We start from the raw sequence: 15,777 nt of genomic DNA on the forward strand, positions 1-15,777 counted from the left end.
CAATCTCCTCCTGCCAGAATTGCCTTTCCTCTTGTTTTGCTGAGCTGGTTGCCTGTGATGAGCTTTCTATCGGCTGATCCATCCCATGGAGGAGCTACTTTTGTGAAGTTCCTTTTCTAAACAAAAGGATTTGCTGAAGCTGATGAACACAGTGATTGTAACCTGAATCAACCCTTAACTCACTCACTCCAAGTGTCCCAAAATCAAACCAACAACAACACATTCTATTCCATCAACGACCCGATCTCATTACTGAACCATTTGTATTATAAAATGGGATAGTTCCTCTTCAGAGCTGAGGAAATGGGTCTTTCTCAAAAATGCAAATTGGAAGTGCATGCATTTATTTAAATTTACCATATTACAACATATCTACACTGAATGAAACTCTCATTCATGCCCATACAGACCCACGCTAGTGGGTACTTGACTGCTCGTAAGGTCATCTGCTTGATGAGCTTTAAAATTGAGGGTTGTGATCACTGAGGGTACCACCTGCAAGTTGAACTATGGTAACATCCCTGCCACGTAAAACATGAGGGTGATTCTGCTAGTCCACTATTCATTATAAAATCCTACTGGAGTTTTAAGTTTGGAGTCTATGGACATATTTGGGAACTGAAGCCAGTTTTGTCTGATGGCTGCACAGCAAAGCCCACTTCATGCAAATGGCAAGGAGCACTAGTCCATTCCTTGTTCCATGTGCCTCTCAAACACGACAACAAGATTCTGATTCCAGATGCTACATTGGTTGTGATGTGTGCAGCAAAATGAAAATTATGCGAGTCCGTGTCCCACAGTGAAAACAGAGAGTTGGCAATTAAAAATATCTTTTTTTTTTCTTGCAAGCAGAGCATGAAAAGCTTGTAGTGAAGAATGAATGCAGACCAGAAAAATGACATTTTCATGGTCTCTTGACCACCACCATGCATTAAGCTCTTCAACAGTGCTACAAGTTAGTCATGGAAATTATATGCTGTGTTTGTATTTATAAGTGGTGATACATTACTAATCATATCAACAGTTAGCAAGCAGCTCACCTGATAAAAGGAGATGCACTCAGATAGCTTCTGCAGACTGTCACTTGCTCAAGGACAAATAATGTGCTTTATAGGGAATATGCTGGGTTCAGCCAGAATAATTAGAGCAAATGTACATGAGAGCTGTATGTCTGACAGAGTTACCCTACACTGTTGCTCTCAGAGGGCTCTCTTGAAAATCGGATCTGTAATGGATATTATGCAGATTTGAAAGAAAATTTGAAACATGTGACTTTCTTATCTGCTTTTGATGTTACATTCAGATGCTTTCATCTCAGAGGATAAAAGTAATTGAACAATAATCCCAAAGAGAGTCAAATACACAAATCAATAAATTGCTCTCACAGGAGAATGTATTTTGATGAGTATACTGCTACCTAACACTTCCCCGAACTGTTAGGTTTCCATTAGGTGGCCTTGTACTCTTTAATACAGATGGTGATGTCTACGCTGGGAGAACGTAAGAGAATGAATAAGGCAGAAATGCTCTCTGAGTGTCACAAAACAAGAACAGCTTTTTACCTCCTTGGATTGACATCCTAAATCTTAATTGAGTGTTGAGAGCCAGTTACTGTCTTTTTATTTTTGTGTTCTTTGGGGAAGTGTAATGAAAGCAAAGGGCTAGTGCTTCCATTAGCTGCAGGAGTAATGTGGGCAGCTGTTAGGCGAGCAGTTTTGTGTCCTGGCTGTGATGCACAGAGAAATTTTTGGTTCTTTGTAATCCTTTTCTCTTCAGTGGTTTCCAGTGATCTTGGATCTTATGTTATTTTTTATCTGTTATTCTTTATTTTCTTAAGTTTTATGTGCATTCTTTAATACATATTTGATAGTCCCTTGTCACCTTTGTAGTTGAGGACTTTGAGAATGGAATAAGTGCTGGAGTGGAGAAAAGACTGGGCTGATGTAGATGGCAGAAACAGCGATAGTGGAGGGTATGGAGCAAGAAAGAGGAGGGAGTAGGACAGGTGGTCAGTAGAAAACATTCTCAACCATAACCAAAGTTAAGTCTTGTGATTCTTTTACTATCTGCTGGCACAGCTGAAGACATAAACGGCTGCAGTCTACTGCGATCTGCTCCTCAGCCCACGAGTGAGTTCACCGAACTGACAGGCTGTGTTAACACTTGCAGCGGTTTCACATCCAACTAAAGATGTTTAGTGCACTTGGGGGGAGGCGGCGCTCCTGTGGGGAAACCCACCATTCCACTATAGTAGTTCATGGGCGAGAGGCATGAAGATGTCTGGGTGCTGTGATGGTCAAGCCCAACACGTATTTTTACCCTTAAAGGGAGACTTGGGCTGCCATAAGACACTGGATACTGGAGGGTTTAGATGGGCTTGTTTTGAGTCCCCTGATACTGTAGACCCTTTAAAACCTCTCGAAGTCCTTGGGCACAGTGCATAGGTACAAATAATACAAAATACCCATTGTTCGTGCAACCTTAATTCTAACTGGACTCAAAATTTGATTGCTTCACTTTGTAGCTGTAACACTCTTGCATTTGAAGTTTCATAGGTGATTTTCTGAAGATAAGGGGGAAAAGAAAGTGGTTGTATCTGTAAATCTTGAGAGAGTGGAGCTGAATGGATGGCAGCTGGAGATCCCTGATGTTTCTAGTCTTCTGCTTCTTGAGATAAATTATAACCATCAAGGGAGCAAATGATAACACATCTCCGGTAGGACTCTTGTTATTTTAATAGCAAAGCAGTAACTATCTTTTCTCTGTCCTTCTTTCTTGCCCTGTGCTCTGAACAGAAGGAAATCATTAATAGCTGGAGGACAATGAGCCATCAAACTGACTTTTTCAGCACTTGTTCTAGGTAGGAAAGTTAGAGGAAAAAGAAGTTAGGAACACAGTATTTTCTTTATATAAATGCAATGGTATATTAAATGAAGAAAAAGTGTGTCTCACCGTAAATGCTGTTACAACTTGCAGACCTGTGATGCCAGGCTGTGGCAGTAGTTATTGGAATGTTTCACTGACATATTAACAGATCTTTTCTTAGAAACTCTTAGCTTTCCTTAACACACTTTCAGCAAATGGATTTCCAATAAGCATCTACCTCCTTTCTCCTCTCTCCATTTCAAAATAAACTCTTTCAGGGCACAGTAGTGCATTTGTGTGGAAATGGCTTTGCTGAGAAATTGAAAGGCAGGATCTGGATCAGTTCCCTGCATGGGCTTTGCAATATCCCTGAAAAGTGTTGTGATCTGTATTTGGTGCCCAGAGCGTTGCTTAAGGTAGTGAGGGGAAAACTAATCTCTTGTGCTTTCATTGGCAGCACTGTCTCATAGTCTGATCCTAATGGGGTGGAAATGAGCTCAGCTGCCTAATTCTGTTAAAAACATAGGCTTTTTTCACACATGAATGCCCATCTACTTCCTTCTAGCCTTGTTGTTAAAGCCACGGCAGCAAAGAATCAAGCCATAGTTGCCGAAAACAAAACACACTGCTTTATTTCCACTTCAGTTTTTTTTGTTTGTTTTGTTTTGTTTTTTTAATATGCAGTATGAAATGGCCAGTGCAAGAGACTCAATTCACCCAGAAAAAAAATATTATAAAGTATAAAGATCTTGATGTGGACAAATGAGCATTTCCCTAACTTTTAGGGCATGACTAACTTGCTCATTAGCGTTGCATTTTTAAGTAGAGCCGTAAACCTTGTTTTATGGTCTGTGTTTCAGAACGCAAAGGTGAGGGCGATGCACCCCCAGAACCAGATGTGGCTCTTGGCAATTCAGCTTCACCTCAGCTGTGATCCACGTGCAAACAGTTGGTTAGTCCAAGATCTCCCGTGGGCTGGTGCATGTCTGTGTCAGAGCCGTTCGCTGTAGTAACACACAGCTCTTTGGTTATGGTGAATCTGATTTCCCAACTGGTGGAGGACTAGTGCCCTGCTCCTACCTAGGAGAGATGAAGAGAGGAAGCAGAACTGTAAATCTGCCTCTACATTTCCATGTGCCTGTAAATGAGGACACGAGCATTTTCTGTCACATGAACGGTCCAGGGCTATGCCTATATCTTTAGTTCTATTAAGGTTGACCTTCCTGTACTCATTAACCCAGAGCCTGTTTTTTTTAGTTCCAAGATAAATGTGCCTGTATAGGACTTTGTAGGGAAGCGACATGCTTTGCATGGGTATTGGTGTGCATTATGTCCTTCACCTTTTTCCCTTCTGAAGACTGCAGAAAGTTTTCTCCTGGTGGACTCTAATTCCGTGCTCTGAGCTCCTGTAGCTGTTCCTCAGGCAGAGTGGCTCTGTGGTGGGAGGTGTGCGTGTGTGTGGCCATGTTCCCAGGTTCAGGCCAGGAGGTCCCTTGCAAGTCACTTCCATGACTGTTAATGAAATTGTGCTAATGCTCTTGTAAAACTGTAGCTGGCTGCGAATCGCCTGCTTTGCTATGCAAATGAGCTGAGAAGTGGTTTAAAGGCTGTGTCCAGACCTACACAGCAAATAGGGATTAGGGAATGGTAAGTTACAGCTTTCTTTCAGAAGACAGTCTTGAGCAAAAGAGAACAGCAATCATTTGACGTTTTTTGGTGAATGGTCCTACCTTTTGGGGGTTGGTTTGTAGGTATGGAGGGCTTTTTGTTGGTTGGGTTTTGTTGTTTGATTGGTTTGGGTTTTTTTAAACAAAACAAGAGGTTCCTCAAAGTTTATGAAGCAAGTGATCTGAAGTTTCCCTGGGGGATTTTCCTGGATAAAATGAGCTCTGCTGTGAGCCTAGTGGAGTTCACCAACTCCTCACCCTCCGCAGGAGCAGTACCTTGGCTCCTGCAGGTTCGTGCCTCCTGCAGTGCAGAGCATGAAACTGAAGAACCCCAAGCATGTCTGAGAATAGAAACGTGTAGCTGTACAGTGGGGCCATGTGGCAGAAGGGAGATTGTATGTATTAAGAACAATTTGTAATCGTTTTGAATTGAGTCATTTTCTGAGCAAGCAATTAATTCAGTTGCATTTAAAAAAAAAAAAAAAAAAAAAAAAAAAGGCTGCTGAGTTTCAAAAGCTATACTTGGGCTAAAAGACAGACCTGGCTTTCAATGAGACTTTTAAAAATGTGTGTTGGAGGCATAAACAAGACTGCTGTAATCCTGCCCCTGTGGCCTCTATGTTCAGGTTACACTAAGAGTCCTAGCTGTGTTAGAAGCTTTTGTAGAGCTACACTCCTTTATAGGCTTGACAATGTTTCTGAAGAACTGGTTTATCTGTATTTTTGTGTACGTAATGCCTGTATTGAAATCTTGGAGGACGGCACTGATCAGATCTAAATGGTCTTAAAGAAGTGCTGGTCCTGCCCCTTACGCTCTGCGTTCCTCACTATGCTGTGGCACAAAGTTACTCTGCTTTATTTTTGTTTGAGCTAAAAGTGCAACCGTATCCTAGGAAGAGGGCAATTATTGGGCTAAGTGCAGTGAATTGATGTTGTTCAGAGCAAACTTTTGTCTGTCCTCTGCTATCCCAAAGAGCATCTATAGCATTTAGAAATGATCATTTGTTCAGATACGTACGTTCACATAAGAGCTAACCATCCATGGCGTTAATGGCATTGCATTGTTGACTTCAGCACCCTAGTGGAAGAAAGACATGAGCATGAAATTAGAATCAAACAGCTGGTCATAAATTGTATCTAAATCCTTTCTGAAAACTTCTTTCTGGAATACATTGCCATCAGCACTCAGCTGCAGGAATTTGAAAGTCTCAGTCTAGGTAAGGGAATAACTGCAAAAAGAAACTGGTTGACATAAAGTTACAGTCTCTGTCCTCTTTTCCACGAGCTGAATTTCCAGCCACCCTCTCCTAAGGATTCCCTATCGGTCTAGCCTTATTTTTGTGGTTGTGACATATTCTACTTTGCTCTAAGTAATTATCCGATCTAAGTGATCTTAGCAACTGAAAATTTTGGTGGTGGTTGGTTGAGGGTTTTTTTTCTTTCTTCTGCCAATATGGCATGCTGTAGGGAGAAAATCCCTTTAGATGTCATCAAGTACAGGGAATCAGCTAGTCCCCATCACAGAGAGATTCCTTTTTACCCATAGCTGGTGAAAAAGGGAGTTGCTGCTGCTCCTGAATCTTGAGGGGAAAAAAACCGTATAAACCTCAAGTTGTTCAGGGTGATTAGGATATTTCAACAGTGCCCACAAAGCCAATGTTTCATCAGCTCATAGCTCCTTCTGCTAGATCTACAAGTAGAAATGGGGTATTTTTTTTTTTTTGAAAGACAGAATTCTGAAAGACCACAGAGAATTTTTCTTGCAGATTGCACAGACATAAAAGGAAGCCACAGTTACAAATGAGAGAAAACCTATCAGCAAGAGCAGTGCTTTTCTCTTCTGTGCAGAATAATTCGACAGACCCATGGCTGTGTAGAGGAAGCCTCTCTTTTACCTACTATTTTGATTACCTTATTTATTTTTATGGCAGTAATTTATGTTTTGTAAGGAACCAGCTTATATATTATTCTAATCTTTTCTACTTATTCCATTTGAAGATAACAGCAGAAGTACACAGAGGAAGAGGTAATAAAAATAAATGCACATGCACGATAATAAAGCAAATATTTTAAATAAATATTTTACTTATGCATCATAAAATAAATTTCTAAAACCCACACATTTTCCTTTTCCTTGACAAAAAAAAAAGTGACTTACCTGTCTTTGTAGTCTCACTTTTGTTAGCATATTTAATTATGCTTTTGTATTTAATCATCATAATGCTCAAAAACGTATGGTTTGTTCCCAGCCATGGAATACCACTGCTATGTTTATCCATGATAGATGTTTTTAATAAAACCAGTAATTACCCTTTATTGTTGTTTTAAATTACTATTTTTAAGTTTGTAAGGGAACAATACTTTTAGATATAAGAAGGAGAAAGCTTTCATTTTACCATTTCATAATACAATGGGGGAGGGGGGGCGGGGGGGGGAATATCCATTTAAACAGATGCTAGTAAACCTTTTTTTTTTTTTTTTTTTTTTTTTTTTTGGAAAAAAAGTAGTGCTTAATTAACTTGAAGTTGTTTACAAGTGGCAGCTGTGCTCTGGCTGTAGGCTAGAGCGGGCACAGGTAGCAGTGCAGCCTGCCGTGTGCCCCTGCTCCGGCGGGCTTTGCTGCTCGCTGGACCTTGGGCATGTGCCAGCCTGCGGGCTTTCGGTCTGTGAGAGCGACAGGTATGTTTTGTAACAGATTGAAAGGTCTGCCAAGTTTCTCAAACATTACGTAGATCTAGGCTCAGCTTAAAGGCATGTGGTTTGATTTTTCTGTTTTGCTTTTTCTTTTTTTTTCCTTTTTTTTTTTTTTTTTACAAGGTTGTGCTATGAGGTCGGAGGATATTTAATGAGAGTTGTAACATATCAATTATTTTCCCTTTTTTTTTCTTAATCATGTGTTTCTTTCAGTGCAGAATTCAAAGCAACTGAAACAAAACCAGATTAATCAAAAAATGAAGATGATGTGCTGTGAACTGAAGTAAAATGATTGTGTTAACTGCTGGGAGGACTCAGTCCCTGGCTTATCTAAGCACATACTCAATCTAACTTACTTCATCTTTTATAATAGATTCAGCTGTGTGGCAGGGCTCCTCCTTCATTGCTCAGAGAATGCCATAAAATAGCCAATTTTAGTTCATAAGCTGTAATGACATCTATTTCTTTGAGTATGACTTCAGGTTTAGTTGATTGTAGGTATCTCAACAAACAGGTTGGTTGTTCTCTGGTGATTTTGTTGCATCAGTCTCATTCCTTTTTTCTCTTTTCTCTGTTGAAGTCTTCTTTCAGAACATGCCTTGCTGTATAGTTGCTGGCTTTCAGTTTTGTCTACACGGTCTTTGGACCAGTGATTATATCTGCACTGGTTTTGAAAAAAGAAAGAAAAAAAAAAAAAAAGAAAAAAAAATCAGAACCCAATATTAGGGAGATATTCTTTCTTCAGAAAAGGGCAAAGCCAAAACACTTTTACAGTATTGAAAGACTAGCAAACTCTGCTTAATCAGTGTTTTTATCTGTCATGTCTGAAAAGGCATTTAAACCTCATTCAGGCTCAGAAGGCATTGAAATATGATGGGCAGCAGCTGTGAGAGTTGTGACGCTCAGCAAAGGAACTCTGTCACAGAAAGACGTGCTGCACTTCAGGGATGGACAGACTTGTCTGTCATTCTGAAATGTCCACGTATAGGACATTGATATGGAAGGTGTTTATGGAACAATTCATCTGTCAGGATCTCTTTGAAGAGATGAAGAGCACACACTGCAGAGTTGGTTGTTCTATCTTGAAACATCACACACACTTGAATTGTGCATTCCAGGTACAGTGCTTGAATGCTTTTGCTCTCTTTATCTTGCTATGTATTTTAATAGAGGGTATGTTTCTCTAGACTTGTTTCAGCCTGTAGAAATTCAAGAGGAGGAGGAGGAATAGGGAATAAAGGTGAGATAGAGAAGGCTTCAGCTCTAATCTAATACCTGGAGTAAAACCACTGTCAGACACATGACTTTGCTGTTTGTTTTTTCATCTATAGAACAAGAACCAATATCTTTGAAGACCATCCTAACTGTCAATGTATCATCATTAGGAGTTTGTTGCTGTTGCATGAAAAATGGCCACTGTATCAATTTATTGTGAGAGTAAAATATTCTATGCAGTTTGCAATCATTCTGTGATACTACCAAATCTATATTTTGAAAATGCAAACGAATTTAGATATTTTCTGGGCTACAGAGAAGAGGTTGTGCCATGCTGGTAGTTGGGACAACACAAGTTTTGGTCTTACTAACTACCAGCTCACCCAGTCTTTTCCTTGTCTCCCCCCAGTCTTCCTAGGAGGAAGGGATGGAGACCTTACTGGGGTGCCCAGATGTTGGTTGGCCTGCTGAGGTCAGGGTGGTTGGCTGATGAGCTCAGGTGTGGGTATGTTGAGGGGAAGGCAGGAATCAACCTCACACCTATTTTTCTTCTCTTTCTGTACCAGAAAGCATCATCAGTTGAGGACGCAGAAAGCTGTTGTACCTGTCATGCTCATTTTTCTTCCCTTTGTGCAGTCTCAGTCTCTGTAACCTACTGCTGGGAAACAGCATTTAATCAGTGGACGCCCGCACTGCTAATAAACTCTGCCTCCTGCTCTCCACAGGGTCAAGAGACATGGGCACAGGGCCTCCAACAAGTATGGACATCTTCTGTTCGATGTCATGTCTTTACTGACAGCAACAATTTCTTGCAATTAGGCTCCTGCAGCAGGTAGTTAATCTGGGGGCAGCAGCTGATTGTCTCTATAACTTCGCTGCTCAACTTGAGCTTCACATTCAAACCCCAGTGTTTCACCATTGCTTCCTTTCCTCTTTGCTCTTCTCTTGATGGAGGGGTATAAAGCAGAGAAAACTGTTATTAATAATCTAAATCAACTTTTGCTTTTCGATACATCACCTTGAGCAAGATGAATACAGTGAACAAAATGAGATCTGTAACACTCAATAAGGAAAGAGTAAAGCCAGACATAAAAGTCAACTTTTCTGTAAAATTGTGATAGCAGAAAATGCAGTTCCTGGACGTTGCAGGTCACTGCTGGGTCAAAAGTATCTGCTTACCTGGACTAAGGACTGAGAGCTCAGCTGAGGGATCACCAGGAGAGTTTGTTTTATTCTGGCTGCTTGTACATCACAAGTGCTTCAGAAAGGTTCCTGGCCCTGACTGTTTGCAGCACTCTAACAGTAATGATGGGTATTGAAGCACCAGTGGGAGATGTGGTATTAAAAAATATTGTTCAGACCTGTATTTCCATGTGAACTTTCAAAATGTAATTAATGGTTCAAGCAGGCTGAAATAGAAATACAGCATTTGCACAGTGAAATCTCAGACAACACTATTTTCTTTGTATGGGCTCAAGAATAGTTCTAATAGAATCATAGAATCATTCAGGTTGGAAAAGACCCTTGAGATCATCAGGTCCAACCGTTAGCCCAGCACTGCCAAGCCCACCGCTGACCCATGTCCCCAGGCACTGCTAGGGGGGTGGGGGCTCCACCACCTCCCTGGGCAGCCTGTGCCAGTGCTTGGCCACCCTTTTGGTGAAGAAGTTTTTCCTCAGATCCAGTCTAAGCCTCCCCTGGAGCAACTGGAGGCTGTTTCCTCTGGTCCTGTCGCTTGTTACCTGGGAGCAGAGACCGACCCCCCTGCCCACAGCCCCTTTCAGGTGGTTGTAGGGAGCAATCAGCTCCCCCCTGAGCCCCCTCCTCTCCAGGCTGAGCCCCCCCAGCCGCCCCCGTCAGCCTTGTGCCCCAGCCCCCGCCAGTCCCTGGACACGCTCAGCCCCTCCCTGTCCCCCCCGGAGCGAGGGGCCCAATCCTGTACACAGAATAGACTGGTGGCAGCTGTTTCGGTGCTCGTGACTCTTAAGAGTTTCCTTTAGGTTTTCCAAAGTCTCAGAAAACAGAAAATTTTACTTTGGTTTATGCAGGTTATACCGATGTCTTTTCATATATGATCTCTCCAGTATTCAAACTGGGCCAGTCTGCTTCTGTCTTGCTTTGGTACTTATTTTTGTACAGCTGAAGCAGAGATACATATTAGCAGTTTTTCTTACACTAGCCAAGTGCAAGGTGTAAAAATGTTCAGGTTTTTTCTTGCATTATTTGGAAGCTCTGTTTCCAAGAATACAGAAATACTTTGGCCAGTTTCAAATATATTCACTACCATAAGAGGACTGTAGGTCACTTATAAACAATTTTAGTTTTCTTGTTTCTTTTTGGGGAAAATAAGTCATTATGACATTATGAAAAATGGGTGGTGTTAGATAGTAGAGTGCCAGGGATAGGACATACAGACCTATTGAGATTGTGTACTTACAAAGCTAAAATGAGGAAGGAATTAAATGGAGAAGGTAGTAGGACCACTGTCCTTTAAAAACACCAGTACAAAATCTCACCTTTGAAAATGAGTTTCAATATTTTATGCTGCAGAGGAAATCAATGTGGCAACAGGAAAGCATTTCCAAAATTACGTAGTCTCGGGTTTCAATAAAAAGAGATTGAAGCTGAAAGAAGGGAGCCAGAGAGAATAAAATGCTTTCCAGGTCCAGCTTCTATTTGTTGATTTAATTCCAGTTTGGTTTCTTCCTCTCTGAACCTAAAGTTTAAATAGTTTTTACTTATTTATTTCCCCTTTGCTCAATAAGCTGGAATCAAGTCTCTACAGCTGCAGTCGGAGACTCCTCAGGTTTATGAATATTTATGAAACCCGCACCCCTTCCTGCTGCCACGGCGAGCTGTGCAGCACTGGCATCTCATCTCGGTTTTAAAAACACCGGACTGAAAAATCTCAATGTTTTAGGACTAGCAGCCTGAGAACCGATAGTTCATGGGAGAATGTGGTACGTTCTATAATTGTGTAGTTGGGTCTGGGCTGTGTTTGTAATCTGTATTTTAACTTCTTGCTTGTAAGTCAAAGTTAATAGGCTGGAAACTCCATTGAAAAGATTGTGTTGCAAACCCAAAGGAGGGGCCTCCAGGTGTGCCTCAGAGCATTTACAGTAAAATTTTGAGTAGGATTGGAGACTGGTTGATACAAAGCAGCTTCAGGACTTACAATTTTGGGTAAGAAAGGAAAGGGCAAAAGGCAAACAAGATGAAAAGCAAGTTAAAAACTGCAGATAATCTGCCGTAGTCCAGGTTTTGGACGTATGGCTTGGTGAGATGATGCTGAATCAGAGTTGTTCATTACCCACTGATAAAGTCAGTGCATCTGACGTCAATAAACCAAGCACTCTATAATTGCCCATTCATTCCATAACATGACTGACTTAAAGAAAATAACTGTAATTAAAAAAAAATAATAATAGTGTTAACATGGAGGTTAATTGCCGTGTTCATCTGCATTGTTGTCTTGGCATGAAATGTTTTTGCCAGGTCTCAGCCACATTCTGGGTTGGGGTCTGGAGTTGATCATTTGGTGTAATGTGGAGGCTTCAGGACAAGCCTCTGCACGTGGTTTTGTTTTTTCTTTCATTTCAGTGCAACTTGGAATGAGGCTTGTGCTTACCTTTACCATTGCAGATGCTGAAAGATTTCTCAGAACTATTTTTTGTTCACCTGATTTATCTATACAGTTCATCTACAGAAATGTTCTTTTCATGGGTTTATAGTAACTGAATTATTATCACCTAATGTTAAGTATATGTGTGTATATTTATACATGCAAACTCTGTAATTTCTAAATTACAATTTTTTTGACACCCACAGTACTAAAGAATCTTATTTAAGAGGTATTTTCTGGATGCTAAGGGACTGACGTGACTTATATGGAATCTTAAACCATTTGTTAGCTTTAGACCCCTGGTCCTTTTATATCCATCCTATTTCAGTCGTGGCTCTGTGTGTGTATCTATATAAAGATTCAGAATAGTGTTCATTTCAGAAATAGCTATTTTCCCATTGCCCGTCACTAGGGATTTTTTAGAAGTAATACAGAATATCCTGGTGGTTATAGTGTATTTTCTGCTTATGCATTAGCAGATTGAAGTCAGAATGGCTGATTCGTGCTTTACCTTCTAGAATTACTACAAAGCTTTTTCTCCACTTTAATTATCTTCAAAAAAAAGCATAACTAGTATTTGGGAATCCTTGTGACTTTTTTTTTTGTTCCCATGAAAATGTTCTGTTCCTTTCAGACGCTGAAATCGTGAGAGAACATGAGAAGTGGGCGAAACACTAAATTGTGCTATAAATCAAGAAACTTTATGTGAAATTATGTATTTTCTAATTACCTTGCTTACATATATATTGAGCAAAAAAGCAAATGAGATACACAAGTTGAAGAAATGTCAGATAAACAAACTGTGACATGTAGTATTATTACCATCTGACATATCTCAAACGCTGACTTTACTCACTCATCCTTCATTTTTTATATCTGCATATCTAGCAGTGCATGCATTTATATTTTATATAAAGGGCAGTGTGTAGTCAGAGCATTTGAGTTATGCTGTTAAAAATAAATTAAGGAACAGCAGGTGAAAATGATTCCTACACATGAACATTCAAACTGTACCTCAGTCAGATACTGTAAAAAGAATAATGCAGAGCAGTGAAACTTTGGTGGGGCCAAGGCATCGGTATGATCTGAAATAAAAGTTTTACTGGCACAAGGTTGAGATGAGTCGGAAGACTTACTCAAGGAGTGGCATGATCTGCTTGTATCCCCCGCTGCCAAAACATTCAAGAGTTTAAAAAACCCGAGGGGGCAGTATCACTGGGATGTTGAAAGTCTGACAGTCAGGCTCTTCGTCTTGATTCTTACACCCTTGTGCTTTGTCTCTGAGCAGAATGGGTGTGGGGTTGGCAGGAGAGTGCAGGGGCTGTGTAGCTAAATGCAAAGCTGAGAACTTGAGTTCACGCCTTCTCTGGCAGCCCTTTCCTGGGTATTTGCATCGCTTGGGGCTGGACTCACCAAGATACTTGGGTACTTTCAAGGAGACCAGCAGCTGCCTTTTTTTTTCTTATTTGGTAAGTGGGACTTTCACACCACTTCCCTGCTGAAATGAATCATGCTGCCGTTGTTGGAATCAGTGAGGTTTCACAGGAGTCAGGAGCACGACCACTGGTCAGGGCTCCGTGACAAGGAATTTTTGGGGAAATCTCAGGAGCCAGAACGCGTTAGTGGATCTGACGTTTGTTTCCCTCCTGTTTATACATGGTAATTGCAAAAACATTCAGCACGGTGATGTACTTGAATGCTCTAACAACATGAAAGGAAACATATTAAGGAAACACATTAATGGATCACTGACTTCTTTTAGTGTCAAATTATATTGTATTTATTTATTTGTTTGCTTCACAGATCCTGTCCATGGCCCGCAAAATGTGGAAGTTGTTGATATTCGCTCCCGGCAGCTCACGCTGCAGTGGGAGCCCTTTGGTTACGCAGTCACCCGCTGCCACAGCTACAATCTCACGGTCCAGTACCAGTATGTGTTTAACCAGCAAAAATTTGAGGCAGAGGAGCTCATCCAGACATCTTCCCACTACACCCTGCGAGGTCTGCGGCCCTTCATGACCATCAATCTGAGGCTGGCCCTCTCTAACCCCGAGGGCAAGATGGAAAGTGAGGAGCTGGTTGTGCAGACCGAGGAAGATGGTAAGTCACGTTGGCTTCCTCGCTGGCTTGTTTTTTGGGAGAAGACTAATACTTTCAAGTTGTAAACAGCAACATAACTCCCTGTCCCATCAGACTTATAAATGGCTTCTCTGGACAGTGTGTGTGTTATGCAAGCAAAACTTGTAGGTGTAAATATTTTCCATTTCACAGCCGCGTTCTTGAAAGGGTGAGGGTCCCTGAAGTGCTTCCAAATGACAGATGCCAGCCTGAGCGGTTACCAAGCAGGGGCAGGTTTAATTCTATAGAGTCACATTCTGAGTTGCCCAGCACCCATGGAGCAGCTTCCTTTGTCATACGGGCAAATGTAATCCTGGCATTTGTTGATTTTTTTATTTTTTTTATTATTTTTTTTGTGCTCTCTCTTGACTATCTCAAAGGAAGCATCATGTCTTCTTTCCAAAATGTAGCTTTTCTTAATACTGACCTTCTGGATGTAGCACTTTGTATGTGTCTCAGAAGCTAAAATCATTTGGTGTTAACTCTTCTGTTCTTGGTACCAAAGACCTGGGTTTTTCAGCTTTAAAGCATTATTATCCCATCTGGGCTATTTCAGACCAAGGACTGACATAGCCGACAAGCCTCTGTTCTGTCTAATGTCTTAAAAAAGGAACGTTCCTCCCCTGCTGGGGCTGTAAGGAGCTGCTGTCCGAAGTTTCGCTCAGCTGAGAGTGGCTCTTGCAGCCCAGTATTTCACACAGGGGGACATGAGGGGGTGGCAGATCTTTCAGAAAAATGAGCAGGGTTTTTATCAGACTTGGGAATGCAGTTAGTTAGTTATCATCCACAGCATTAAAATTTTGCTTGAGTCAGTGGATTTTTTTAGCTGGCCTTGTAGGCATAATGAAATATAAATCTTACATTGTTACTTTACTAAGGAAATCAATCTTTCGTATCGATGAAGGTGTTCAGCCCAGTAGCATCTTCATGCCAAGGTGCAATCTGGCTGTTTAGGTGGATGGAGATTTGCTGTTGTGTGGGCGGAGAAGGACAAATTAAATTCCCTGCTGCTGCTGTACTGTACTGGAATAAGGACGTACCAAAATTAGCTTCATGTTTTCATGGATGCTGGTTTTATTTATCACTTAGTGGTTATGTTAGGGTATTCTTATTTGAACCAAAGGCTGGAATGGTAATGCCTTGAAGGATTTTTTTTGTTTTAGTTGTTATTTTATTTCTGGCTTTTTTATGTTCAGCTTTGAACTTGCTGTCTGGTGGCCTTTTGGTACCTTCTCATGTGTGTGCAGCTGCAGCTGGGAGTAGCTTCTAACACAGGGGGGTTTAGCTTCTGTTTGTTTGTTTTTTTCCGGTAGTTCCTGGACCCGTTCCCTTGGAATCCATCCAGGGAGGACCTTTTGAAGAGAAGATCTATGTTCAGTGGAAGCCTCCGAATGAGACAAATGGCATCATTACACTCTATGAGGTGAGGAGAACAGATTGCTGTCAAGGAATACATGCCATAGGGCCCTCTTCATACGTGTTTAAGCCAATCCTGAGCTCTGAAACATTTCAGCAGGTGCTAAAAGAAGCCCGATTAAAATAGATAAGAAGCTTCAAGACAGTCTGCTGCTACCATTGAAAAAGTTTTCCAGTTCA

General features: G+C 41.1%; 1 protein-coding gene across 4 annotated transcripts in view; it reads left to right on the plus strand.

The window, feature by feature from the left end:
• Positions 1–15,777, plus strand: part of PTPRT (protein tyrosine phosphatase receptor type T) — a 467,104-nt gene that overhangs the window by 288,472 nt on the left and 162,855 nt on the right. For all 4 annotated transcript variants that reach the window (XM_080405963.1, XM_080405961.1, XM_080405964.1 and 1 more), the window contains exons 8-9: positions 13,867–14,163; positions 15,495–15,604. In XM_080405963.1, the coding sequence (XP_080262089.1) occupies positions 13,867–14,163; positions 15,495–15,604 (407 nt within the window). The remainder of the gene's footprint in view (positions 1–13,866; positions 14,164–15,494; positions 15,605–15,777) is intronic.

Source organism: Falco punctatus (assembly GCF_963210335.1).
Source record: "Falco punctatus genome assembly, chromosome: 10".
Taxonomy (NCBI): domain Eukaryota; kingdom Metazoa; phylum Chordata; class Aves; order Falconiformes; family Falconidae; genus Falco; species Falco punctatus.